Source organism: Hyalella azteca, unplaced genomic scaffold (genome assembly GCF_000764305.2).
Source record: "Hyalella azteca isolate HAZT.00-mixed unplaced genomic scaffold, Hazt_2.0.2 contig4507, whole genome shotgun sequence".
Classification (NCBI taxonomy): Eukaryota; Metazoa; Arthropoda; class Malacostraca; order Amphipoda; family Hyalellidae; genus Hyalella; species Hyalella azteca.
In genome coordinates, this window is record NW_025934720.1 from 27,509 (window position 1) to 55,066 (window position 27,558).

At 43.6% G+C, this 27,558-nt stretch overlaps 1 protein-coding gene across 1 annotated transcript in view; it reads left to right on the plus strand.

Annotated features, from left to right (window-relative positions):
• Positions 1–27,558, plus strand: part of LOC108680088 (mucin-5AC) — a 43,848-nt gene that overhangs the window by 12,269 nt on the left and 4,021 nt on the right. The window contains exons 2-14 of the mRNA XM_047880040.1: positions 18,780–18,899; positions 19,134–20,138; positions 20,341–20,601; positions 20,987–21,187; positions 21,592–21,736; positions 22,307–22,461; positions 23,238–23,377; positions 23,729–23,820; positions 24,057–24,176; positions 24,586–24,755; positions 25,214–25,419; positions 26,041–26,740; positions 26,993–27,227. Of these exons, the coding sequence (XP_047735996.1) occupies positions 18,861–18,899; positions 19,134–20,138; positions 20,341–20,601; positions 20,987–21,187; positions 21,592–21,736; positions 22,307–22,461; positions 23,238–23,377; positions 23,729–23,820; positions 24,057–24,176; positions 24,586–24,755; positions 25,214–25,419; positions 26,041–26,740; positions 26,993–27,227 (3,469 nt within the window). The 5' untranslated portion in view covers positions 18,780–18,860. The remainder of the gene's footprint in view (positions 1–18,779; positions 18,900–19,133; positions 20,139–20,340; positions 20,602–20,986; positions 21,188–21,591; positions 21,737–22,306; positions 22,462–23,237; positions 23,378–23,728; positions 23,821–24,056; positions 24,177–24,585; positions 24,756–25,213; positions 25,420–26,040; positions 26,741–26,992; positions 27,228–27,558) is intronic.

A 27,558-nucleotide genomic window follows, 5' to 3' on the forward strand; every position in this document is an offset into this window, starting at 1 on the left:
CTTGCGGTCGCCGTCTTTCTGGCTTACGTGATTATCTACGGGGTTTTTATTGCTGCCGCGCCCTCTGATATATGGCCTGGCTTTTACTCTTGCCATGCTCACTTGTCAAAATAAAAAAGTATGGTAAACCATTCATTACACGTCATTACATTCTATGGAACGTCAAGTAATTCATAAATGAATAGGAAAGATTCACATTAAATATAAGGATGCAATCTTTTTACGATTTTATTTATTTATCATTTAATAACTCTGAAATGCAAATGAGGTTTTTAGATTTTTAGTTTCTTTACAAACTAGTTTTAATGTCTACTCTATTCATACAGCCTACTTCGAAGTTCCCCAGTGCAAATTCTTGTGATGTGGTATCATGGACGAGAGGGAAGGCATGAATGAATCTACATGCCGAGTTGCCGTTCCATACTGTGCGATATTATCGTTGAACTAAAAGGTTCTCTAATCAATGACATTAAATACAGTTTATATTTCTATCCAAAATGATCATTTATTTGTATAATTATATCATTTTTATCAACCTTTGACATTGATGAACAGCTATAACTGAAATGTTATCATTGACGGCTCTGGTACAATTAAATTATGTTCTTAACTTCTGTAGGAATGTTGTTGTGTTGTGGCAATCCATGTACGGTAATCATTATTCCTACCGTTCGTAATCGTGTATATGAAATTTTTTATTCTCACCGAACAGTCACCCTAACCTAACCGTATCTAACTATTGAAAGAAGTTCATTGAAGGACCTCTCTGTGAGCACGGTTATTCAGTGCACGAAATTGCAGCCTGTGACCGTAACACAGTCCGGCACGATCAAGTTACTGCGCGAGGACAAGTGCTGCTCCAACGGGCGATCGGCGCGTCTTGGGTGTCGACTACTCCACGTTTTCCTTCCAATATCGGGCTAAAATTTTGAAGAAGAATATATTTTTTTAGTTATTGAGTTTTATCATAATTATCAAATGTTATGGATAATAATTGAAAAAAATTACCACGAATTTCGAAGTAAAGAGTAATTACCGCTACCACTTTCTTCTAATACTTGACCAGTGTATACAAGCACCTTTAGCGCTGAGCATAACTATCTTTCCTTTATTATTTATCACTGAGCACGCTTTTATTGACTAAGATATTAACCGTTATAAATAAGCATGAGTTGTTGCCCATGTTATTTCATGTGCCTCTGCACCAAGGACTCCCAAACGTGACGTTCTCCTCGATATTTGGAAGGCGGGTCACTAAGGTCACGGTTGAGTGATTTTTTTTTATCGTTTTCTGGTTGTGACGATGTGACCGGTGCATTTAACCACCATGGACAAAAGCGATACTCGGTAAATTAATAGGTCATATTTTACAAAAAATACACATTCTTATTCAGAGCACGATCACAGAAAGGACGTAGCACTGATACGCCCTTGCTAGATCAAACTGGGTCAGGATTATACCCACACAAGGACGAAAAGTGCGTCGCTATTTTATAAAGTCTCGCTCGCATCTCTGCACGGATGGATCATTTTATTTCAACCAGAAATCATCGTCCTAGAATTGCTCCCGTTTTAATTGAACCTTTTCAGAGTATTTAAATTACTTGGTTCTTTCCCTCTGCAAAAAGGCACGAATTAGTTATCTTGGGTCAAATGTATCGGTAACCTGCTTTTTAGCGCATTTTCTCATTTATGGAAAAATTGCACTATTGTGCTCGCCATGTCCGTCTGTCCGTCCGTCCGTCCGTCCGTCCGTCCGTCCGTGACCTCAATTTTTCGTCGACGAGAAAATGCGCTCTCTGTCACTCACTGCAGTGAGCACTGAGTAATATTTTTGTTCGTCAATAGCTTAGATATATGTTCGATTTTGACTTATTGGCGTCGGGACGAGCGTTAGACAGCGTATAACAATTAACGATGCACTATACATGTATCTCTCAGGAGTTTTCCTAAGGAGTCAAACAATTTGCGAAGATAACGATGTGAAAGGTAACAGTAGGACACCACAAGTGCAGATAACGCTGTGTACTATATTTGAATGGGCTGTAACCATATTGCTTGTCCATGTTTATATATAAACACTGTGTCCACCTGATACGACACCATGCATATCACGAGTTTTCGTGTAAGTGTCGCGCTTATTTTCTTGGTCTTCTTCATGTATGTGACCCACGCGTTGCCTATCCTCTCACCGATCATTTGGCCATGTCTACTCCCATGAACGTGTCCGTTTGTGTACGTGTATGTATGTATGTGCAGTCATAGCGGTGTGGCGTGTACGTTGAACTTAGAGCGCGCGCTTTCTGAGTCTGGGCGGATCTTGCCAGAAGTTTCCTCACCGCGTGGTGGGGTTGCCAGACGGCGACAACAGATCATCTCAAGAGTGTTTCTCATTGGCCGAGCCCACGCATGCGCACTGAAGTCTGCTTACATTGTTCACCTCGAGCTTGAAACGAGGAGCTCCTCGTGCACTACTTGCCATTGGGCGAGATAAAATTTCAGCTAACCAAAGTACCACCGCTGGCAACAAGAAACTTGATGATATTCCTTGACTAAAATAAAACTAGGAAGTAAAGTTCTGATTACATTTGAGTTTAAAAATAACTGTTTGCCGATTTAATTGTTTTCTATCCTATAGGTATCAAAAAACGTATATATTACTACTACTATTATGATATATTATTCTATTTACTTCTCATGCGTAATGTTATTTTGTATGCATTCTCGGTACAGGTCGTTTTCTATGTCCGTGTTCTGCATTTTTGCGTGCACTGTATTTTGCGTGGAGTTACATGAGCGTTACTGGTGCTGGAGGCGGTACCGAGAGGTACTGCCAGAGTAGTCTTTGATGTTCTTGTTTAGCGCGTTATTGCTTCTCTCACGTCACTTCGCGTTAACCCCCCCCCTCCCCCACCTCCACTCCCCCTCCTCCACTCCCCTCATCTTTCGCCCTCCCCTTCACCCTTTCCCCCTCCACTCGGATCCTTCTCCCCACCTCACCTCCCATTGTTGACCGTCTTTCTCCCCTATGCTCGCCTCGCTCCTCGCTTCTTGCGTGCTTGGTTACGTTCTGTACTTCAGTACTTTTGCATTGCATTTTTTAGCATTACTATTAATTTTAGGCGGGATAAACATCTCACCGTATCTATATTTTAATGATCACTATGAGAAATTTTGTTTCTTGCCTTTCATAGACCTCGTGTATCCTACTCTGCTGGTGCACGCTCCTCCGTTGCTCTGTTTCCCATCTCCTCTCGCTTCGTATCCCGACCTCCCCTCCCCCTCACCCCTCCTTGCGCTGTCAGTCCACGCTCCTCCTTCGCTCAATTTCCCACCCACTCTCGCTCCGTATTCCCTCCTCTCCTCCCTAACCCTCATCCCTCCTTGCCTTGTTAGTCTTCGCTCCTTCGCTCAGTTTCCCACTCACTCTCGCTCCGTATCTCCCTCCCCTCCGCTCCCCCTCACCCCTTCTTGCCCTTTCAGTCCTCGCTCCTCCTTCGCTCAGTTTCCAACCCACTCACGCTCCGTATCCCCCTTCCCTCCCCATCAACCCTCCTTGCCCTGTCAGTCCTCGCTCCTTCACACAGTTTCCCACCCACTCTCGCTCCGTATCCCCTCCCTCGTGTCCCACTGCGCTGTGGGACATTACCCCTCTGTTACTCTCCATAAACACCCCCATCGTGCTCATCATTACCCCTCTGTTACTCTCCATAAACACCCCTATCGTGCTCATCATTAACCCATCGTGCTCATCATTACCCCTCTGTTACTCTCGCCATAAACACTCCCATCGTGCTCATCATTACCCCTCTGTTACTCTCTCCATAAACACACCCATCGTGCTCATCATTACCCCTCTGTTACTCTCTCCATAAGCACCCCCATCGCGCTCATCATTACCCTTCTGTTACTCTCTCCATAAACACCCCCATCGTGCTCATCATTACCCCTCTGTTACTCTCTCCATAAGCACCCCCATCGTGCTCATCATTACCCCTCTGTTACTCTCTCCATAAGCACCCCCATCGTGCTCATCATTACCCCTCTGTTACTCTCTCCATAAACACCCCCATCGTGCTCATCATTACCCCTCTGTTACTCTCTTCATAAACACTCCCATGCACGTAGGCGCTTGGCACTCCTCATTTTCCCTCCGTTACACTAGCCGCGTTCTCCAGCTGTAATCTGTCCGTAATTGCAGTTGAACTTTATCCGTCCGTGAATACCCCATACGTTTTTTCGTAAATGTCTTTGTACTCCCTCCGTAAATTCCGATACATACCTTACATAACACCAGCCGCACTCCATCCATAATTCCAGCTTCACTTCACCCATAATTCCAGCCGCACTACACCCAAAAGTCCGGCCGCATTCCACCGGTAATTCCAGCCGCATTCCATCCGTAATTCCAGCCGCATTCCACCCGTAATTCCGGCTGTAGTGCACCCGTACGTCCGCTGTGTGTCTCCTAAATGAAGTTCTCTCGTCAACTCGCTCTCCACGTATTGTTTCTTCCTATAATTTTAATCTCCCCATATCGCTTCTCGCTCACTTCGTAGCGTTTCTCTCTCTCCGTGATGTCCCTCGCTCTCCCCGAGTTCTCTCCTGCTTCCTCTCTATGCGTCCTCGTTTACCTCGCAGTCATTCCCTCGCCTCATTACTCTTCGGGTCCCCATTTCTCTCCATCCACTTTATTCCGTGCCGGTCTTCTACCCCTTGCTATTCTTCTTCTCATAACTAGTATCTCTCATTCTTATCTCTCATCCCTCGAGATATGAGATCATATTCCCTATTCATTCCTTCAAACCTTCGTATCCCCTCACCCCCATATCCCCTCACCCCCCTCATACCTCCGCCCCCTTCATATCTGCCGCTCGCTTGATCGCGTTCTCATGATACGCTCCTGCCGCCAGGCTCTCCCTCGCACCGTTCACCCTGCCGCTATTCCGCTACATTTGCTCCCCACTTTCATACATGAACGATCACTTATGAATTCACCTGCTCTCACTGCTAGCAAGTGAACGCTTTCCTCCCAACGGGATCTTACAATGATCACGATGATCGTAAATTATATTGATCAATGTAGTTTTGGCAAAATAAAAGAATTTTTTCGCATTCTAAATGCATCTTGTGACCAAATGTACGGTGCTGATGCGCCAGCACGCTCCTGCCACACTGCTGCTACTGTCAGCATGACAAAAGTTTACACTCACTCTACAGTCTAGACTCTAGAAGATCTTGGGATGTTTTAGTTTCTCGAATTCCGCCTCCAGTTCCCTTGCGTTGTCAAAATAGAAAGTTCAATACTATTTGATGTGCGTTTTTTTTCGTGAAGATGTTTTAGTCATCAGTTTGATAATATGTTCTTCGTGAGTACTACTACTCAACTTTCCTCTGATAATAACCATAGCTGTTGGAAACTACATTCTATTGCTTTTAGATAATTTCTTGGACTTTTCTTGTGATGTTGTTTCTCTAATTGATTGGTTGGAGCGTTCATAGAATTTTTCTCTGGCTCTCGGTGCCGAAGGAAATGCGGGAGAGGACGAAGAAGAGTCTCCAATTTCTGGAAGCGATCCTCAATCAATGGCGCTGCCGCCGCTGCCTGTGAACGTCGTCAGGTGCGCTCGTGTCACCACCACGGCGCGGGCCTCCCGTGGGTCTTGTGCTGGTCTTTTGTAATAAGTCGGTCTGTTATAATATGGGGTTCTGTTATTTTGGTCCGTTATAATATAGAGGTATGTTATAACAAGTCGGTCTGTTATTACATTTTGGTCTGTTATAATATGGAGGTATGTTATAACATAACAAGTCCGGTCTGTTATAACACGTTGGTCTATTTACCCATTTTGGTCTGTTAACGCATTTCAGTGTGTCTACCCATTTTGGTCTATCTATCCATTTTTTCTGTTCGCCCATCTTGGCTTGTACTATTTCTTCCTAACCTTCCATAAATGGTTTGTTCGACAGTACGACTGATCCCTTCTGGACTACATCCATCGAACGGCCAGATTCAAAGTGACGCGTTAATCTAAATTTTCTTACAGGAGCGTTGTCCTTTTCGCTGATAACGACAGAGTGTATAGATTTACTGTTCATAATTAGAATAAAGTTAACAGCTAACGTACGCGTGTGAAGGTTGAGTGACTAATTTTTTATTGGGAATTTATCGAGAGATGAATTCCTTAAAGTAAGGGCGCGTTACGAATCTAACTGTTCTCCTGTGACTCCTCTTTTATCTCGCCACACTCAAGAAAGACCTCTTGCTTGATTCTATACTACTTTTCTCGGCCAATGTACATAGTTTGAGGATCCCGCAACTGGTCTATACTGATGTTAATATAGATTATTTGTTTTGTCCGTGATGTTCTGCTATTGTTCACTTTTGCCAAAGAATCTTGGCCTGGGCAAAAATGTTATTTGAAATTACGGAGGCAAGCCGGCATGGCTGTCCCCCACTAATGGATTGCGCCAGAGGCAGACTTAGCAGGGGTGATGCGCGCGGTGATGGTTGGTGATGGTGCGTGAGTTGCGCCACCAGTTACTTCCTATTGCTGATGTAATTGCTAACTCATCGAAGTGGACCGAGTAGTTCACTGAATGCCTTTTAAAATAGTATAAATTAATAGTATGAATTTACAGTCTTGGACTTGCCGTCATATTTAATGGCTGATAAATAAAACCACGTAATGCATTAGCCGCTTAAATAATTTGCTAGCAGCCAGACTATATACATCTGATAACAATAGTTAAAAATGGATTTTGTGGCTTCGTATTTCAGCGAACCGACATCGACATTAAACTATTGCTTCACGGTAGATAAAAGCTTGAGTGCCCAAATAATTCCTGCGCTGCAAGAACTCGAATTTGTCTATTTTGATATTACCGACTACGAAAGACAATTTAAAAATCGTCTCGCGTAAAGCTGTAGCAATTCGTGATCAATCAAATAGTTACGAGTGTTTTGATAAGATTTGCTTGTGTTTAAATATGGATGTGGCTTCTTGAATGGAAGAGAGAATATGTTTACGTGAACAAATAATGATATTTGAATCATCGATCGCACTGATGTGGACATGCACCACAAGACCGTAGAGTGCACTCTGCGTGCTCTGCCATGCCGTGCCCTCGCAGCGAGGCGAGTAATCAGAGTAATTGGCTGCATGCTAACAAGCAGCGTCAGATTGAATTAAAAAGCTATTCCCTGATCGCCTCTGTGCCCATCCTCACAAAATCCAACGTCGCGTTCAGGAAAAAGAGAGAGCAACACAGACAGGGACACTCGCGGAGCCTTTAGATGCAAGCCTCAGTTTTGGCGTTTGTATATGCGTGTGGCAGCTCACGTATCTCTTCATAAAAAAGGTGCATGTTGAACGCAGTTTAAGAGGCTTAGTTTATTTATAAGTTTGAATGTGTTAATAGTCAGAGATGGTGAGAGGCAAGGAAATTAGGATTTGTTAAAATTTTAAAATACAATTCTATTGCGAGTATTGAATGGTACAGTATTTTAGTAAATTGTAATATTACGAGTCAAGTAAAATTTTCGTTGAAATTTATTAATGACTAATGAATGATTTTAGGCATGAAACTACTGTTGCCAAGCTGCTTTAGAACGACGTTACTTAATTTATTTTCAGGATTGATGTTACACGAGTTTGGATTGCGTTAGTTTCACGTCTCGCATTTATTGATTGGGAGTGCAGGTTGAGCGCGCGCCGTCATTAAGACTTTGTTTGGCTTGAGATCGGCGGGCAAGCTCCTCGTCATCCATCCCTCTTGCCTGCCCTTCCATTTCCCCTCATTTCCCCTCTCTTTCCCGATCAAAAATCAGCCAAGAGTAAAAACTCGACACTTCAAACAGGACGAAGAAAAAGAGCAAGAATACAAACCATTATCTGTCTCATCGCTGCCTTTTTTTATCCTTGGGGAGATTCTGTTTCCGGTTATTTTTTGCAATTTTATGTATGGTTCGCAAATGGTTGCTTTGGCGTGAATTTGCTGTGAAACATAAGCTAGTTTATTTTAACTTAGTTCATGTGTGTGCTCAGATAAACTTCTTTCGCGGGTAATTAATGATCAAGAAAATATTGACTTGAAGGCCCTCTCGAAATTCCAACCTTGATAGAACATCATCGTAGCAGGAACCATGATAAATGGTCTGTACTTCGGTGTTCTGCCGAGAGAGCTTTAAAGTAATTCAGTCATAAATTTGTGCAAAATTTTACACAATGGATTACCATCAGTTTTCTATTAATTAGAATAAAAACTCTTTAAGTAAAAGAAATAAAGTATCATATGTCATTCAGTCTTCCATTGTTCTAGCCTAAACTTCAAACATTTGCAGTGCGCTTGCACATATGGTTGACCAGCGTTGAATTCGAAAAGAGTATATAATATATCTACAGCAGCGTAGCATATTGCAGCGTGGTACACGTGACATATTGGAGCTAGAGACCTGAAATTGGACTTTCCTTTTCTTACTCAGCTGCTGAAATTTTTGGCCCGAGCCAATGACCCAGCTGGATCGATATTGAATATATGAAACAACATTTCTAGAATTCCACTGAGCCTGGAGTGACGTACAAATCGCGAAAGGTGAATAGTAAATCCCACCTTCCAGATTTATGCCGACTAGTGATTACTATAGTAAAGTAAATTTTCTATTTCGCTGCAATGGAAAGTTGTGGTAAGAAAATATGAATGTATTGAAATATTTTGATTATAAATGAATTCATTTCCGACATGTTTGTTCAGTATTTTTCGTGTGGGCTATGGATCAAGAAATATTCAAGAAACGTATAACAAAATACTTGAAGTGTTTAATATAGTTCGAAACTTATGCCTGTAATGATGTTATTTTCTGAAAAAGAAAGTATTCAATATTTATTTGCATCGCTATTATGTTTTGGTTGAAGCATACGACTGCAAGTTGGCCACAGAATCGACTTTTGAACGTGCATTCAGAAAAATTAGTGAGGCTTTGTCCAAATATCGATGCCCTTGTTGTCTTTTGTACGGGTCATCCTGACCCAGTATGGCTCTGTAAGAGGGCGTTTCTGTGAGACTCTGCTCGTGCTGTGGTTATAAGGAAGTGTGTCTCTATATAGTTGGACAATGACAACATTTTTCTGAGAATGTATATAAATGAGCAACTGTCGCTTTGATTGCGAGTAAACTATTGGGTCAATTGTGGACCTTTTGTAATGATAGTATAGTTGCAGTGTACAAATAAGATCTGTCGCCTTCCGCGGTCTACTGTTTCTCCATACGACGGGAATTTTATTACAGGCGTAATCGATCTGATTGAATAAATAATTGGAGCTTCCGTGTATTCGGAATAGCTATGTAGGCTTTTCCTGTCCTTCATCTCGGTAGTCTATCACCCTCGCGGAGCCTGAGCTCTGAACTCCGTCAACTAAATGGAGATGCCTGAAGTTTCTAGGAGTTTTTCATTCTTTTGTGTGCCTTCCTAAGAACGTTTGGACCCGAGCCATTCAGTCTCAAAGATAGCCTTCGCTGCCGTGCACACTTGGATGCTCTTTTTCATCCATTCCTTTGGTGTTCATGCATAGATTTTTCCATTCATTCTCTGATATGATTTCAGATTTTGTTTCATATTATATTTTTTGGCAGTGGTCAATCGTCATTTTTGATGACGAGAAAGGAATGGAGTACATTCGAGATCCGAGAGCATCGAGTTGTTACTTCAAAATAATTTCACAGTAATCTATGAAATGCGATCGTTTCTCTTTTGATAAGAAAAATTGTCAAGCGTATAGGTAATTATTTATCTCCGAGCGCTATCAAGTAAACTTTTCAGAAACTGTTGAATTTGAATAAATAGTACATAATTACTAGGATTTTCAAGCATTCCTCGACTTTAATTCCTCAGCTCAAAATAACGCTTTGTCTTCATTAGGACGTTGAGTGGCATTTGTGAATCGGTCTCGTGAGAAGAGCGCACAGCTTTTTTTTACGTCTTGTTTGTCTGGTTTTACTCGAGATTATATTCTTGTTCAAAACCACTACTACTTGATTTAATGTTCCTCTAACAATAGGAGGGAAGTTGTCAGGGAAATATAAGGGAATGCAAGGCTCATTTAACATTTGCATCGTATATAAGAAATGCGTAATAAAAGGCGGACAGGTTTAGAGCTGGACGGGTTTTGGAGGGAAATGTTGCGTGGCGCGTGTAATGCGTCTTGTTTCTTGCTTAGCGTGCACGCGGCTTTACAGCCCTCCTGGGCCCCGCAACCCTAGAGATGGTCTGTGCTCTACACTCAGAAACTAAGTGAGATTTGTCCTAATAATGATGCGCTTTTTACCGTTAGCTAGGTCATCTACCTCCAGGTTGGCTCGGCCTAAGGACGTATCATTGCTATAGGTTCGCTCTCTGATCGTGCAACAGGCATGATAGTGTCACTATTTGCAGTATTTGGAACATATGATCCAGCCATGTTTCTGAGAGCACGCAGTGCCGAGACCGTGTGCTGAATTATCTCTAACTCACGCCCCCAGTATCTGTCAATTTCGCTTCCTATTGCCGAGCTCGGCGTTGGTTGTATTCATATTACGTCACATCTGAGTATTGCTGTAATGTTTTTTTTTCTTAGAAACGTTCCTGTGTTGTTTCTGCGCAGTGCGGCTGTTTGAATTTGCATCCTGTCAGTACATTCGTATCTTGATATCGCGAATATCTTGTAAATTCGGATGCCATAACGAATCGATATCACTCTCGAACGGAATCGTACTTGACACGACTTGTGATAGCTAATCTAACAATTTCTATTTATCTCAGGCGTTTTCTTTCATCTCGGCTAATTTTGGCAGTTTTTTCTTGCATAATGTTACTATTTTCAACAAATTGTGATGCAGGAAAAACGCGCTTTCGTTTCAGTTTTCGGAAGTGGTGTCTTTCATATTCTCTTTTGATGATCTGCATGTATATGCTTCTGTGTTTTCAGTTTACATGGAAATTTCTAAGGTTGACTTCAAAGTCTAGTGCGGAATTTTGACTGGAAGCAATGATGGATAGAGTGATTCCGAGCTCGTAAATATACATTTTTCTCTCGTCTGTTCCCTCTCAGGCTTGCCTGATTCCTACGGCGGGGCTGCACCACTTTTTTAAAGCCGATAGACGTAAAAATTTGGTCCTGTACTGCCGGACTCTCCCGATAGTTTTTTTTTCCGGGCGGGACACTCTTTGCATTTTTTTTTCTAGTGAATAAATTAAAAGGAGGCTGAATAAATTACGAAGGAGGTGGCTGGGCGTGAGGTCCGTGGCAGCTTCTTTTTGAATGCATTGCTTTTTCCACTTCAAAGCTAAGCTCGTTGCTCAATTTTTGTGCTCGTTCGCGCGTGCTGGCAGCGCGGCTGCACTAGTTAGCGTGCCCGTGTAATGCAGTTTTGCTGCGCTAATGCAAACATTAATTACTTTGTTACGAGTTTTTCTGTTTAGCAGGTAGTATAGTGATGAGCGACATAGCTGGGAGATTAAATAATTTGTTGACTTTTGCATGAATTTTTTGGTTGGGCTCAGAACTCGAGCAGCTACTCAGGTTTAAAATGTTCAATATTATTGATTGTGCTTTGTATTCGAGGTTGAGCTATTTTTGGCTATTTCCAGTCACGGCCACTATTTTTTTCGAACCTTATGCGATGCAAGCAATTCACTCTCCCTCCCTATATAGTCGCCATTACCAGGATGGACAACTACAATAACAACAATAACATGCAAACAATTCAAATTTTACTTGCTATGTACCCTGCGACGAACTTTTAGTTATTGCTTAGTTCACTTGACTTAGGGTGTGTCAGATCTTTGACACTTATGATTTTTACACTTGAATATCATCGTCATTACGATGTATAATTCACGGATATCCAGGTGGACCTTCGGTCACCTTCCTCTTGTGAAGCTTGCGCCGGCTTGTCGAAACTGTGAAGCGCGATTGTAATATTCATGGGAGGGAGAAGCCGCCGCCATGTTCCTGGCCTTTGCAAGGCTCGCAAAATTCTTGCATGGTTGGTCCACCGCCTGCAAGTAATGGAGTATATTTCCTCGCACTCCATTTAGGTGCTCTCAAGTGCACACCTTGGGATTGCTTGCAGCAATTCCTACCCTATTCTGGCAAGCTGCATGGGTTGCCACAATTTATTCAGATATACAACTGTGTGATTAACCCTTTGTCTACTGATGATAAATGGTTACCAAGCCATCTACGCTTAACTTTGAAGACGGTTAATGTATCCACAGGAAAGGGCTTAACCCTTTGCCCACTAACGGAAACTAGTTCCTACACATTTATTTACGCATAACGTTGAAGACTGTTAATGTATCCTTGGACAAATGGTTAATCCTTTGTCTACTGGAGGCTACTCTACTAGTATTAAGTTGCTGGTTGCCGAATACACAACCTTGTTATGCATTTCATCAAGTAAGCCCGTACGTAAGTTTCGGTAACACTGAGCTACATCGGCGCTTGAGGCAGGAATGGATGTGAACGGAGCTGTTTAGCAGGCATCGGAGCGAAGGCTCAAACGCAGCTGATCTGCAGCTCGGGCTCCGCTCTCCCACACGCGGCGTTAAATAATAGATCTTCTCCCCCTGCTGCTGCTTCTCTTAATACTGCTCTCCCTATAGTACTGCCTCTGCTCCCTCTAGTACTGCCCGTGCTCCCTAGTGCTGCCCCTGCTCCCCCTAGAACTGCCCCTGCTCCTCCTAGAACTGCCCCTGCTCCCCCTAGAACTGCCCCTGCGCCCCCTAGAACTGCCCCTGCTCCTCCTAGAACTGCCCCTGCTCCTCCTAGAACTGCTCCTCCCTCTAGGGCTACCCCTGCTCCCCCTATTGCTGCCCCTTCTCCTGCTAGTGCTGCTCCTGTCCCCTCAATTGTACTGCTCCTGCCCCCGTCTATAGAGCTGCCCTTGCTCCCTATACATGGCGTCTGGCATCCCCCCGCTGTTGTGTTGCATCGCTTTAACATATTACGGCTGTTGCATCTTTCCTGCTAATGTGTTGTCCCTGATGTTGCGATGGCCTTGCTGCTGCCACCCTGTTGCTGCCGCTATGCACCGTTCACAATTCATGAGAAGCTACTGGTCAGTTCGCACGCTCAATGTGGCTTTTTCATTTCACTCACCGATGTACGTCACGTCTATTTGACACCTTAATTTTTTCCCTCTCCATTTTCATCCCGTGTTCTCTGCGTCCAGCAGTACTGACGCTGCTGTCGTTTATTGCGCTAACGCAAGCATGGCGAATGCTCGCAGAGGCTCCGTATGATACGTCTCTCGCGCCTTGGCTCTTCACGAGTCGACTCATTCGCTGCTGCTGCCACCAGCCCCTTACAACTCGAGTGCTCCTCATTCAGTCTCCTCTGTGCGCACTGCACTCCAAGCGCTCTGTCCCTCAGCTTCTTCTGCCCAACTCAAACCAATTGGCCTTTTAATTTCGATTTAACATAGAATTTCTTTCACTGACTTCAAGATGCGCCCAGCGCTCTACTCCTTCCATTCTCCAACCTGCACCCAGCGCTCCACTTCCTCCATTCTCCAGCCTGCAACTAACGCTCTATTCCCTCCATTCTCCAGCCTGCAACTAGCGCTCTACTCCCTCCTTTCTCCAGCCTGCAACTAGCGCTCTATTTCCTCCATTCTCCAGCCTGCAACTAGCGCTCTAATCCCTCCATTCTCCAGCCTGCAACTAGCGCTCTACTCCCTCCATTCTCCAGCCTGCAATTAGCGCTCTATTCCCTCCATTCTCCAGCCTGCAACTAGCGCTCTAATCCCTCCATTCTCCAGCCTGCAACTAGCGCTCTACTCCCTGCATGCTCCAGCCTGCAACTAGCGCTCCACTCCCTCCACTCTCCAGCCTGTAACTAGTGCTCTACTCCCTCCATTTTCCAGCTTGCAACTAGCGCTCCACTCCCTCCATTCTTCAGCCTGCAACTAGTGCTCTACTCCCTCCATTTTCCAGCCCGCAACTAGCTCTCCACTCCCTCCATTCTCCAGCCTGCAACTAGCGCTCCACTCCCTCCATTCTCCAGCCTGCAACTTGCTCTCTCCTCCCTCCATTCTCCAGGCTGCAACTTGCGCTCTACTCCTTCCATTCTCCAGCCTGCAACTTGCGCTCTCTCTCCTGCTTACACTCTATTTTTTCGCTTCTTCTCCTTTGTCATCGCATTCCCTTGAGCTATTCGGTTTGCTTTTGATTCGCATCGTCTCTCTCTCTTCGGTGCGGTCCGTGTCCAATCCCTTATATCACAATGCCTTCATTTTATTTTATCTAACCGACACCTTCTCATTGTTTCCTTCATTTGAAAATTGATATTGCTGGATAATGCCTGCAGTTCATCAATTTGGCTTAGCAAAATTTTGCAGTTCATCCTGCAGCTTATCTCTAGTGGCGTGGCAAAATCGGACCGATTGCAAAATTGTAGCGGGTAGTTTTTTCAGGAGCTTTTCGGCAGTTGCAACGAGTTGTATATACAGTGAGTGCATAGGCACCCCGGCACAGTGTTGCGAGCGCTTTAGATTCCTACTAGGTAATTATGGCAGTCAGATTCGGCAATTTAGTTCACCATATGGGGACTGCAATGGCTTAATTTTTGAGTTGTAACAAGTATCATTTCGTGTAACCGTTCATTCAGCCTGTTAACACGCGTTACTCTCATTAGTCGAGATTAAGACTAACATGGTCTCGCTGTTCCCTTTCCTCTACTATCAACAGCTAGAAGGCACTTCGTTTTCAGGCCTAAGTAAATCTTTCTGCGCTGAAAAAATTGTGTATATATCAACCCCATCGGTAGTAGAGAAGTACGTTTGCCAATCTCAGAGATTGTTACAGCTTCGGGTCTAATTAGAAAACTCCGACACCCTAAATTAACTTATATCGTTTGCCTTTGCCAGAATTTGCCATCATTGTCATTTCACTAAATCGTATCTGAAACTATCAAATTGATGCGAAGTGAAGATTCATAAATGATTGCATTTCTGATTTGTTGAAACATTTGCTATTTAAATCCAAGTAGCAGTCTTTGTATCTTGCAAAAATCAAAAGATCCGCGAAGCTCTGCGAAGCGAAGCATTTCTTGTGTCTGCTTAATTTCCTCCTTCCAATCGATATATGGATCGCTTTCAGAGTTTCGTCTCAGCTGGCGCGGCTGCTGCGTGACTCCAACAAAAACCTTTGGTCCCTTTGGACCTGAAACCACCTAAAAACTTCTACAACATGAGCGCTCTCGAATTAAACGTCCGCCAGAGTCCTCGAAGATAAAGCCTTGAGCTTGTAAGGGGCTGAACAAGAGAATGCTCCGTCCTTGGGCGAGGCCTTCCTATATAGCCGTGCTATCTTCCTTATTGGATTTATTTTGAAATTTATCGAGGCTTCTTTTGAACTTTTAACATGGTTTAACAAAAATTTATTTCTGAAAAATGTGTGGAAGAGAATATTCTTCTTAATATCCAATTTGATTTTACTTATTTTGATTAGAATTGCCCACTATAAAGTGAACTAAATGATTTCAGTGACGAAGTTTTGAAAGCCATATGTATGTCGCTCACTACGAGGAAAATCGAAGCACGACGTTTCTATTCCTATATGAGATTAATTTCCTATTTGATTTACGGTTTGTCATAAATCCTACCAGCTTCGAAATAGTTGCATCTGACTGTTACGCAATATTATTGCGTAAAATAATCCTAAAAGTGATCAAACAAATATTGGCATTGATATTTAAATTGAGAGAACCTATTCAAAAGTTATGATTCTATTGTACACGATCGTGTAACTCGATTTTGACTTATATCGGACTACTGGAGTATAGCATATTTCTTTGGCTCTTTACTGATTAGTTTATAAATTAACCGTTATTTTGTTTATAAATTTCAACCATATGGTTCATTCTAAACTATAGAAGAACGCGCGGTACTATTCTACCCATTCACACAGATATATTTACAAGGAATAAAATATGCCTTTTCTTTTGGGTCAAAAAGACGCGGGTTCTATGATACAAATAGAAGTTACGGATATTCTATGGTGCCTATTTGCGACCATGGCAAGTAACTCCATGTAATTCTGCGCACGCGGCATCCCCGGCTTTGGTGTGCAGCCATCAATGGGATCTTGCGGCGATCCTTCCATTGCCTGGAGTGGCAGAGGATGTTGCTGTTGCCCAGTAACGGAGTTACCGTCCCTTGTTTTTGTCGTAGAATTTCGCAGTCTCAGAACACACGTCGTTATTTTCCCGTAAAATGTAACGTTTCTATTTATTGTGTCTATTTCTATCTTCTATTCGCTACATTTCTTTGTCGATGTCATTTTCATCAAGTTCTATTTATTTGTACGCTGTGGTTTTAGAAAGCCTCATTTTTATACAGAGTAAATGGGACATTGTTCGTAAGCAATTATTATTACACCCAGTATCTATATTCTTAGTCTTTTGAAATAACATTTAATTTTAACAAAGAATGAGCATGCAAATAAAGAGAAATTTATGAATAATAATTTTCCTGACAATGCAGATGATTGTGAATGCTGCTTTCCCTATGAAATTATCATATCACATTAAATGACGTACAACATAGTCTTGGGCGGTGGACTGTTGTGAACAAATTTTTTTCTGCGCTCATCAATCAAAGGAAATACCGGTTCTGAATGGAACTTTTTGCATTACAAAAAAGCCTCAATCCTCGACTTGGTAATTCTGAGAGAAATTTTCTCACGTTTTTGTGTACCAGTCCAGGTGACTAACTTATACACCCTTGAAAAAAAAAACAAGTTCATCATAACATCGTTTTCTGCTTTTACATTTCGATTGGGTTTACAACATTTTTAATTATCTTTTTTACTGACTCTGCAATTTCATTACCAGTTATTCGTGGTCAGTGAGAAGACGACTCTCAGGTGTCGGTAGTCCAAGTTGGCAGTTGGTCTGAGCTTGATCGATGGCTCGCTGGGTATTCCAAGTCCAGCTCATTAATGCCGCGCGTTCACCTGGCCGTCGCTAATTGAGTCATCAGATCTCCGTGCGTTATATGTGCTTCCGACAAATCAGATGTCCGTCCGGCGAATTCATTTTCATTTCTGGCTGATATTGATGGATAGCTTTTGTAGAGGCATTGGCTGTGATTAAAACCTCAAATATGTTTTCTTTGTTGTATTCTTATGTTTAATTATTATTGTTCTAAATTGTCGCAGCTTTCGATTTCAGGCGGCCACACCCTCGATTACTCTGTAATGTTTAAAGCCACCTCGCCAGTTTTGTAGCATATACTAATAATTCTCAAATTTTAAATATATATTTTTAGAATCGATCTTCGATAACTTCTATGTTTTTTTTTTTTTTTGTTTCTAGAGGCCAATAGATTATTGTACACTTGGAACCACTAGTGAAAAATTTTGCCGAAAAGTATTGACGTATGAATAACATTTAACGAAAATATTAGTATGTTTTTTTTCTTCATTCATGACAATATCCAAGAACGACGTCGCCTATCTTTAAACCTTGTAGCAAATTAATATGTTTGTTTATGGTGCACCCTCATGTTTTATTTAAATTTTTTTGTCGTACATTGTGGTGGAATGCTCGACTGTAGAGAACAAATTGGACGTTTCTTACCATCCCCGACATTTTGCGCGAACGCATTTCAATATTTTGTTGCTCTCGTCTGTCTCTCTTGATCAAAAATTGTTATGGGCTTAGAGTGGATCCTGGCTAAAATCCATTAGGCTGCATCACTCGAGTTCTCTTTTATGCCAGCTTTGGGACATTTCTGAACTTTTTTCCGATTAGGACGCTCCAAAATTAGATTTTTCTGCGAGAGTGGCTTTAGGAAGCTGATCTTGCTAAGAGGCAGAGAAGCCTGCCCAGAGACACGGAAGCCTGGCTTTACGATCGAATTCAATGATTAGTGCGAGACTGGTTAATAGATTGCAGTGATGAAATAGCAGTGAAGATTGCAGCAGCAAATATGGTGCAAGGTGGTTAGAGGAAATGAAATAACGATATTTTGTTCGTTGTCAGTGAAGCTTGAGCTTGTTTTGGTTCGCTGTCGCAGTTGCTTGGACTTGAGGCACACAAACCTGCTTCGGCGACTGCCTGGACCACACTGTGTGACTGTGGCTGCGTACAGCTTGGATGCTCCAGTCACTTGCCCGGCTTCACACAATCGCTTGCATTTTCACATTTCATTCCGCTGACAAGCATTTCTTGACGTTTGTGTTTTGATGTTTGCCAGCGTCAGCGAAATTAAATTACCGGTACTGTCGATGCGGGGAAACATAATGCCCTAGGGTGTTGTCATCCCGGCATTGGGAGCAAAGGTTGTTATCAATGTGCATGATGCATTGTTTTCTGACTGCTGGAGGCGCGTTGACATATGTCAGTAACTCTTCATTTTAAATGCCTGCCTTACAAAGATTATTCATCTTAGCTATATTTACTTTAATTTTTTACTATTTTTCCATGGAATTGAATTTATTACGCCATATACTGACTAAAAATTTTCATCGGTCTTCAATTTGCCCGATACATTCACTTGTGCAACACACTGCAATTAATAGCTACCAGTTTCAATCGACAGGGGCGTTGCGATTCTGTTTAGTGATAAGATTAATCAGAAAAAGGGGAACCTAATTCAGTAATGTGATTTCATTCTACCTCAATTTTTCTCTGATCTCTCCTGATTGTTTAACCTGACCTCACTAAGGACGTTGATGTTTGTGCTCTTCACCCCTAATTATTTCACGTCACTAATAATATTCTGTGTTTGTGCAGGAGCTCGCGCCGCTAGTGATGAACCGGACGCAGCTTCACCAGCGCGGTCGTTCTCGCCGCCGCAGTTAGCCGCTGCTGGACATGCAACCGCCTCTCCTTCCAGCCCAACCGTGTTCGCAGGTACCCGTCAAGTGCAAGTCATTTGGATCAAGCAAACTTTTGTAGCGGACAGAGCAATCATTGTTAAAATGAACCAAAAATGGTGGCTTATTATGTTTTGTACTTATTTGTATTGTTATTATTGTTTTGTGCAATGAAGAAATGGAATTTTGCGTTACATGAATTTAATGGTTGCGTGACACTGGAATGGATGCGAGATTACTTTTACGTGAGGATGTTTTGTTCCGCGTGCAGGAGGCTGACCACTGCAGTGACGAGGTTGCTGCTGACACTGCTCCTGTCACTTCAGCTGACGCTCTTGTCACCACCGCCTCTGCTGCTGTCAGTTCTCCTGTCAAAGAACAACAGCTGTTAGCTGCCGAATCCCCGAAGCTTTCTCCAAGCACTCCTCTGCCTAAACATAACATCCTACAGACTCCTGACGACTCGTGCCTCACTCCTCACGATACTCACACTCTTCACCCTCAAGACTCGACACACTCCATTCCTGATCTCCCCCAAAACTCTGTGCCAGAGTCACCAACTCCTAGCAGTCCTTCCGTTCAGAGTTCTAGCTCCGCTAATTCTCCTGCTACAACTCCGAACGCCACTGCCTCCCCTGCATTTAACGCTGCTGCCTCTCTTGTTTCTTCCCCTCACAACGCCTCTCCCTCTCCTGCCTCACCAAACACGTCCTCCTCCTCCCCATCTCCTCCTCGCGTAGCGAGTGCCTCACCGCATTATTCCCCCATCACTTGTGATGCGCCAGGAAATCAAGCCCCAATTATTATCAGCTTCGGCGCTCCTGTGTCGTGTTCTGATGTTCGGTTCGCGGCAGTAGGTTCCTCTCCCGTGACTTGTATTTCTTCCGCGTCAGGGGCGACCATTTTGACATCTCTTGCTCCAACCTTCACATCTGTTGGTCCTGTTGCCACATCAGCGACGTTCACCGCTGGCGCTACTCCGGGGTCCATCTCCTACAAGGTCTTGCCGTCAACAGCCTCGCGGGTGACCGCTCTACAAAGCAACACTGCGCCGTCCTACGTTACCTACACGAGTCCTGGCTCGTTATTGAGTTCTTTCGTTCCAAGACCTGCGTCGGCTTTGTCGGTCGCTGCAGGTGTCAGGTCTCCTCTTCGGGTCGCCGCTCCTCGCATTGCCATGTCTCAGGTTATGACTCCCCAGCCTGCCCAGCCCCAGCAGGCGCCACCCCAGTCCCCACACCAAACCCCCACTGCAATCACTCCTCAGTCTTCACAGGCAAGTAACTGTCGTCAGTAATATCTCATAGGTAGTGTTATATTATTGGCAGTGACATGCTATCTCGGTGTTTTCGATGAATTTATTTCATCTTTCATTTGAAAATCATTGCCTAAATGTTCTCTCCAGGGATTACGGATTATGTTCAGGCCTTAGGTTTGTGTTGTTGACGTTAGTGTAAACGGTAGTGATATTTGTGCAGCATTTCTACGTGCAAGCTACGATGACTGGTCCCGCCATGAGCATCTCTGCCCCGCCCGCGATCGCCCCCGCGCCGCCCCCACAGACGACACCCTCGTCCACCACCACCACAGCGGGGCAGCAGCACCACCAGGCCACCTTACCCACCCTGCAGCAGCAACTGCAGCACCTACAGCAGCAGCAGTTGCAGCAACCCCTGCAACAACCTCTGCATCCTCACCAGATCCATCACACGGCTGTCTCTCCGTCAGCCATGGCTCAAGTAAATATCATGATTTATCATGTCAACCACGTTTTTGCTTTTTTGCTCTACAGTTTTTTTGCCGGTTAACTAGTTTTGTTTTTAAATAATTTAAAAACCAATGAAATAAGAGAAGAAATAATCTATTGATAAAATTGGTCAAGTCTTGTTTTTCATTCGCATCTAACCGGCCTAGTTTAAACAGTTATGTCGATGACGTGTCGATATCCACGCTCCAGTGGATTTTTCTTCCACTTAGCGCCGTAGCAATTGCTGGTTATGAATACTTGGTAATTATTCCATTTGTTCTGTACTAATGTAATGAATAAACAATAGCTTTCAAGCTTAGCGCTTACGAGGCAGATGTCGCAGCCTCCCACTCACTCTCCCTTGTTCTTGTGTTCAGTTTTCGCCGCAACTGCAAGTGATTCAGTCATCACTGCCAGCACCGTCATACAACCTGACGCAGTTGTACCAGAACGCTCAGGGTCAGCTCATCATGCCTGGGGGCCTGGCCCTGCAAAGCATGCCTGGTAACGCCACGCAGTCCACCATCAGTCCTGCGCAGGCCATGCAGCCTGCGCTCAACGCCGGCCAGCACATTCAGGTACTGACGCATATCTCGTCATACTTTCGTATTGCTACGCAATTATCGTGTACATTTTCATTGGACAATTAGAGTGTAATTCAATCTCCACCGTGCAAGGTCATCCCTGAAATTTAAATGCATGTAACAATTGCATCTTAATGAGTACTTATATAAATTGTTTTAAATAATGGTCTTTTAATTATTATGTAAACAATGTTTTTCTTTTACATTTTCGGCTCATTGAATTATCATTAAAAAGGAATGGATTCGATTTTCAGACATTTCCACCAAGTTATTTCTGAAAGTATTGACTATTTATCACGGTGTCAAGCAATTAAAGAGTTATGAACTACCCTTTAAATTGTTTATCCTGAAATTATGCTTCGAACACGAGGACAACTGATCATTATTTTGTGAATAAGGTAATCACGGCGGGAGGGAAGGCGACGGCGTTCAATGGTCAGCTGACGGCAGCGGGCACCCACATGCTGACGACCGCTCAGCTGCCCACCGCGCAGCCTGGCAAGGCCGCCACCGCCACCCAGCAGGTCCTGCACCAGTCACAAGGTAGCTAGCTACTCATGCCCCACTGCAATCTCTCCTCAGTCTTCACAAAAATATATTCACTTCATTCATTTTTGGTTTAATCGAACTCAACAGTCACAAGGTAGCTAGGCACTCATGCCTCACTGCAATCTCTCCTCAGTCTTCACAAAATATATTTATGTTTTACCCATTAAATGTTAATGACATCATGCTGAAATGTAACTTCAGCTCACTTTTTTTTCCAAACATGTTTGCTTAGAGTTTGCACTAAGTTTTGCACTTGGTATAAACTGCTTGCATGAATCTCATTATGTCCACGAGTTTTAGCATCACGTGGACCAAAACAGGAGCTATATGTATATTTGTTCAAGCCAAGTTTAACACGTCCTGAGAAGTTTTTGGAACAAGTTAGTGATGTCATTTATTTATGGCAGACAACTTTTGGTGATGATTACAACTTTGCATTTTGTCTGGTCTTCTTGTTCTGATTTCTTCAACCGGCTTAACTCGGTTGAGTAAATAACTTTATAAGGATAATGATAATAATTTAACGTTCATTGAATAGCTAAGATAATTGCTATGATGTCACAGGCTACAGCCAACACAGCTTGCTCAGCTCGGGCTCCCAGACGCTGCTGCTCAGCTCTCCTATCAGCCAACAGCCCACGAATATCTTGCCTGCCGCTGCTGCTCAACCCAACACAGCTGCGGCAACCCACAAGCACCAGCACGACCACATGCAGAAGGTAATTACTGTGTATTACTGTACATACGTGGTGTGTAATTGTGCTAATTACTGATGAATTACTGAATTGTGGTAATTACTGTACCGGTGATATGGTCACCGACCACATGCAGAAGGTAACACTGTTTGGGAATACTTCATGCTTCACTAGAAGCAAAGTGAGATCCAAATTCAAAGCGAAATGCTGTTACAAAGACGGAAAAGATACTTATGTAATGTTTAGCAATATGCGTGATGGATTTCAAGAAATAAACCACAATCTAAACTTTTGCTGCAAACGTAAAAAACTTGAGAATGGTAATATCGGCATTATAATGTCAAACGTGATTGTCCACTATCTTTGCCCCGTCGTGCCACTCCTCACTCACCCGTACAGGCCCAGAAGCCTACTTCTTTTTTGACTGGTGAAACTCTCCCCGTCTCCCGCCCGCTAATATGCAGTTCAACTACTCCTACATTTCAACCACTAGATTTCATCCACCTCTACTGATTTCAAATACCAAAAGGAACTTGTTGAGCTCTCTTCTCCCACGAGTACTTAAAATATTACAGTAATATTATGGCTACTCGCGGTTACCCTCGGTATTATCGCGGTTACCCTCAGTATTATCGCGGTTACCCTCAGTATTATCGCGGTTACCCTCAGTATTATCGCGGTTACCCTCAGTATTATCGCGGTTACCCTCAGTGTTATCGCGGTTACCCTCAGTATTATCGCGGTTACCCTCAGTATTATCGCGATTATCCTCGGTATTACGAAGTGCCTGCTGCGTGCAGGTGACCCAGGTGAGCACCGCCTTCAGCCCAGGCGTCCAGGGCGGCCTCACCTGGGCTGGTCTCCAGAACCCTGCCGTGCTCGCTGCTGCTGCAGCTGCCGCCCAGCACCCGCAGCAACATCAACAGCAACAGCAACAGCTGTTAGTAGAGAAACCTAGTAACATTAAGTTGCCGAACAATTTTCTGTTTATTGAAAAATATACTTATCCATTTCTTTTTCTGGCAATGATGATTTTGAAATTCATCGATTTTGATGAGATTTACTTGCTAAAAAATAATATAGAATCAAGACTGTGTTTAAACTACAAATCTTCAAATGTTGATAAGTAGGTGAGAATATATCATAATTGTTCGTGGCTCAATTCATGTCATTTTTCAATTCAACATAAAATTTTGTCTCCTACAATATTATGACCAGCAATAAACATCACCGTCATTGGCTGTCACAGTTACTTTGTGTCTAACGAAGTTATTGTTGGTTATTTGTTCAGGCAACACTCGCAGCCATCCATCATCTTCCGTAACGCACAAGCTGGGCCTCAAGACAATGGCGTCTACATCCCAAATCCAGTTCATTCTACCAGTGAGTGGCAGTTAAAGATCTACGTCTCTTTATTAAAAGTTCTCTTTATTTTTTCTTTAAGATATTTGCATAGATTATGTTATGGAACTTCACTACTTATGCCCATACTTTATACTGCAGCAGGCATCGAACTGTCGTTAGTAATTTTTTTATATTTTTTTATTAGGCAATAACAGCATAAAATGAGACTGTATATCGCGGTGAAGGAATAGAATTCGCATATACTTGCTGTGCAGGTCCTGCTAACATCCAGCCCAAGGTGACGATGAGTAGCAATGGCAACGCTGCTGCTATGCGGCCACCCCTGCTGCCGGCATCACTGCAGCCCCAGCAGCTACACATGACACACACTCTTGGTACGTACACTGCAGCCCCAGCAGCTACACATGACACACACTCTTGGTACGTACACTGCAGCCCCAGCAGCTACACATGACACACACTCTTGGTGCGCGCAGCTCTGCGCACGTATTTTAATCCATGCAGCATTGCTTATATACCTTGGCACTTGTAGCCTAAATATTCTATCGAGCCTGGTCGTTATTTCGTTTTGAACATCGTATCTCTATCATTAGCGGATATTTGGTTGGAATTTGTATCAGTGTCTATGAGCAATCAATAATTTCGCGTTTTGAGCAATACTCTGTACTAACCGACTAAGTGGCACAAGGTGCTCTGTCTTGGTAAATATATATACTTCATTTATAAAAATTTATCAAGTTATAAGTAGCTTCTAAACTGATAAAGTATTGCTGTGGTCCACAGGTCAGTCAGTGAGCGTGTCGGGTGTGGTGCCGGTCTCTGCAGGTCAGCAACAACAGCTGGTGACCCTCCAGCAGCACCAACAGCAGCAACAGCAGCTCATACGACCTATAGCTTCTGCTAGTACACAAACGGGCGTGAGCGGGCAGACGGGCAAGCATCAGGTGAGAAATGTAAGCATTTAATTTCATATCTTTTGTGAGCCTACTAAAAAATTTTTTGTTCGTGTGTTTGTTCCAATTTCAATGCTAGTCTGATCATGACCTATAGGACTGTTGTTTTAAGATCCTGCAGTCATATTACATTTAAAGATATTATTTTCTAGCGAATGCATTGCTTTTCACTGACAAATGAAATAAATAATAGGAGCGTAAATTGATTGTGTTTGGTGGATCAGCATTAGGTTGATTAGGCGAGTAGATGTTGTGTTCTATTAGTTTAAATCACTCACGTTTACTGTACGGAGTCTCTGTGAATGTAGTCAGAAACAGAATCGTATAACACAATCTCGTGAAGTAAATGATTCATTTAAATACGAGTGGTTTTTATTCTTATACGAGTTTATTATTATACGAGTGGTTCATCAAAAAGTTTAGTTTGCATTCCTATTTTACATGCTTTTGTTTTTCAGGGGAAAGTCGCTCGTAAGAATCAGCGCACAAACAACTCAAACAGCACAAACGTGAACAGCTTGGCGCTAACAGGGAGCAACAACAGCATCAGCACCAGCCTCCCCATCATCACCGCTACTGGAGCTATCACCAATTCAGCCTTGGTCACAAAGGGCGTTCAAATACAACCCATGCCATCCATTGGACAGCATCCTAATCAAATAAAGTGAGTTTTGCTTACAGTTCACTCACTTATACACATTGATGACTGGGTTTGGTCATTTCATCGTTTTTGTTTCCACGTTCAGAATTCTGTTCATTTTCTACACCACCAGCGTTATTAAACACCGCTGCATCAGAAACCTATGTGGTTTCTGATTTATTTTGATTTGATTTTTGGTACAGCTTCTCACTAACTTCTTATTTGGAGCCTCCGCACTTGCATTATTCCTTCACGTCTTGAGTTTGCTAGGGAGCGGTTTCTCTAATCACGTTTCATGCTTAAAGAGCACAAAATAATTCCTTTGAATGAAAGAATAAATCAATAATTTGTTGGCGTTATGCCCTGTCTCCCCAGCGCAGTGCAGTAATGCAAATTTGTTTGTTCTTATTATGTGTTTAAGCCTGTTTCATGTGTGACTACTTGGCATTCACTTCTATAGCAATTCATTTTCGAAAACAAAATATTCTCTCGCACGGATCAGGGCTAATGTCCGAAATACTAAAAAATGCTATTTGCCTAAGAAACTAGGCCTTTTATTTCTGGACATGTCTATGCTTAAAAGTTTTTTGTTAATCTGCAATGTAAGCAATTAAAATATCTTGATACATAAATAATTTGTTCCAGACCCTTGGCTCCTCTGACGCCTTCATCGAGCGGGCCTATCCCTGCTGGCTTGCCACAGTTGGTGCGTATGCCACATAGCCACGCCGGCGGTCTGAAGACCACAGCCATGGCCTTAACCAACGCCACGGCGACCCTAGGCGCCCTCGTCGCCACGAGCACGTCCACGCCGCAGCAGTTCACGAGTAACACTAACACCACGTCCATCATGGTGGCTCCTCAGCCCGCCACGGCGTACGTGTTGCCTTCGTCCTCCGTGGGGGTGGCCGTGAGTGCCACGCCTGCCACGAGCGTGGGGGGCGTGTTGACGGCCGCCAGTGCGGGCGGTGTGCTGACCGCGGCCAGTGGGGCGCCTCTGTACACACAACTAGCCCCTACACAGCAGATCACGCTACAGCAACAACAACAGTTCCAGCATCAGTTTCAGCAACAACAACAACTGCATTTTCAGCAGCAGCAACATGCTGCTGCGGTCGCTCAGCAGCAGTCTCAACTGCAGCAACTGCATCAACAACAACAGCAGCAGCAACAGCTGGCATTACAATCCCAGCAGCTCGGGCTTCAGCCCATCGCGCCAGCGTTGATGTCTCAGCAGCCATCGCAGCACATCACATTGCAGCCTGTCTCAAGCCAAGCTCCTGGCACTACTGCTGTGTCGCAGCAGTCACACCTACAGCAGCAGCAGCAGCTGCAGCAACAACATCAGCAGCAACAGCAGCAGCAATTGCAGCAGCAGGCACAGCAACAACACCAACTACAGCAACAGCAACAGTTACAGCAGCAGCAACAGCTGCAGCAGCAAGCACAACAGCAACAAGCGCAGCAGCAACAGGCCCAGCAACAACAAGCACAGCAGCAGCAGGCCCAGCAACAGCAAGCACAACAGCAGCAGCAAGCACAACAGCAGCAGCAAGCGCAGCAGCAACAGCACCAGCTGCAACAGCAACAACAACAGCAACTGCAACAACACCAACAGCAGCAAGCAGTTGCCAAGCTCCAGCAAGCACAACCGCAGGCAATATCAGCGCAAACGATTTCAAACATGGCGACTACGTCTCTGAACGGTAGCGCGGTGGCCTCAAGTGCTGCTCAGACTGTCAGTAGCAGCAGCAACGTCGTCAGCAATAATGCTTTCCCTGAGAACACCGGCATGTCTGCAGAGGCCAACTGTGCATCCGAGAATGGCGATGGTGAGATTACAGGCACTTCGTTATACTATGAGACCTTTTAGGTTTCTTATATCTTCAAATTGCCAATATTGAATAAAGCTATTGATCTGAAACGGCCTTTTTTGAAGGAGTTGAGAGGAATACGGAAATTTCTCCCAAAAATTTGTTTGACGTTAATGCAATTCACGAGTTGATACGAGTTTAGAAAAGCCCATCATTTAATGATTCTGGGTACCTCACCATTGTATAATATTGTGAGTCACGTATAGGCGTATAGTGAGTCAAGTATACGTTTCAGGCCCTCTCCTGGACTTATTTAATCTGCAATTTCAACAAGTAAATCAGGCTAAAA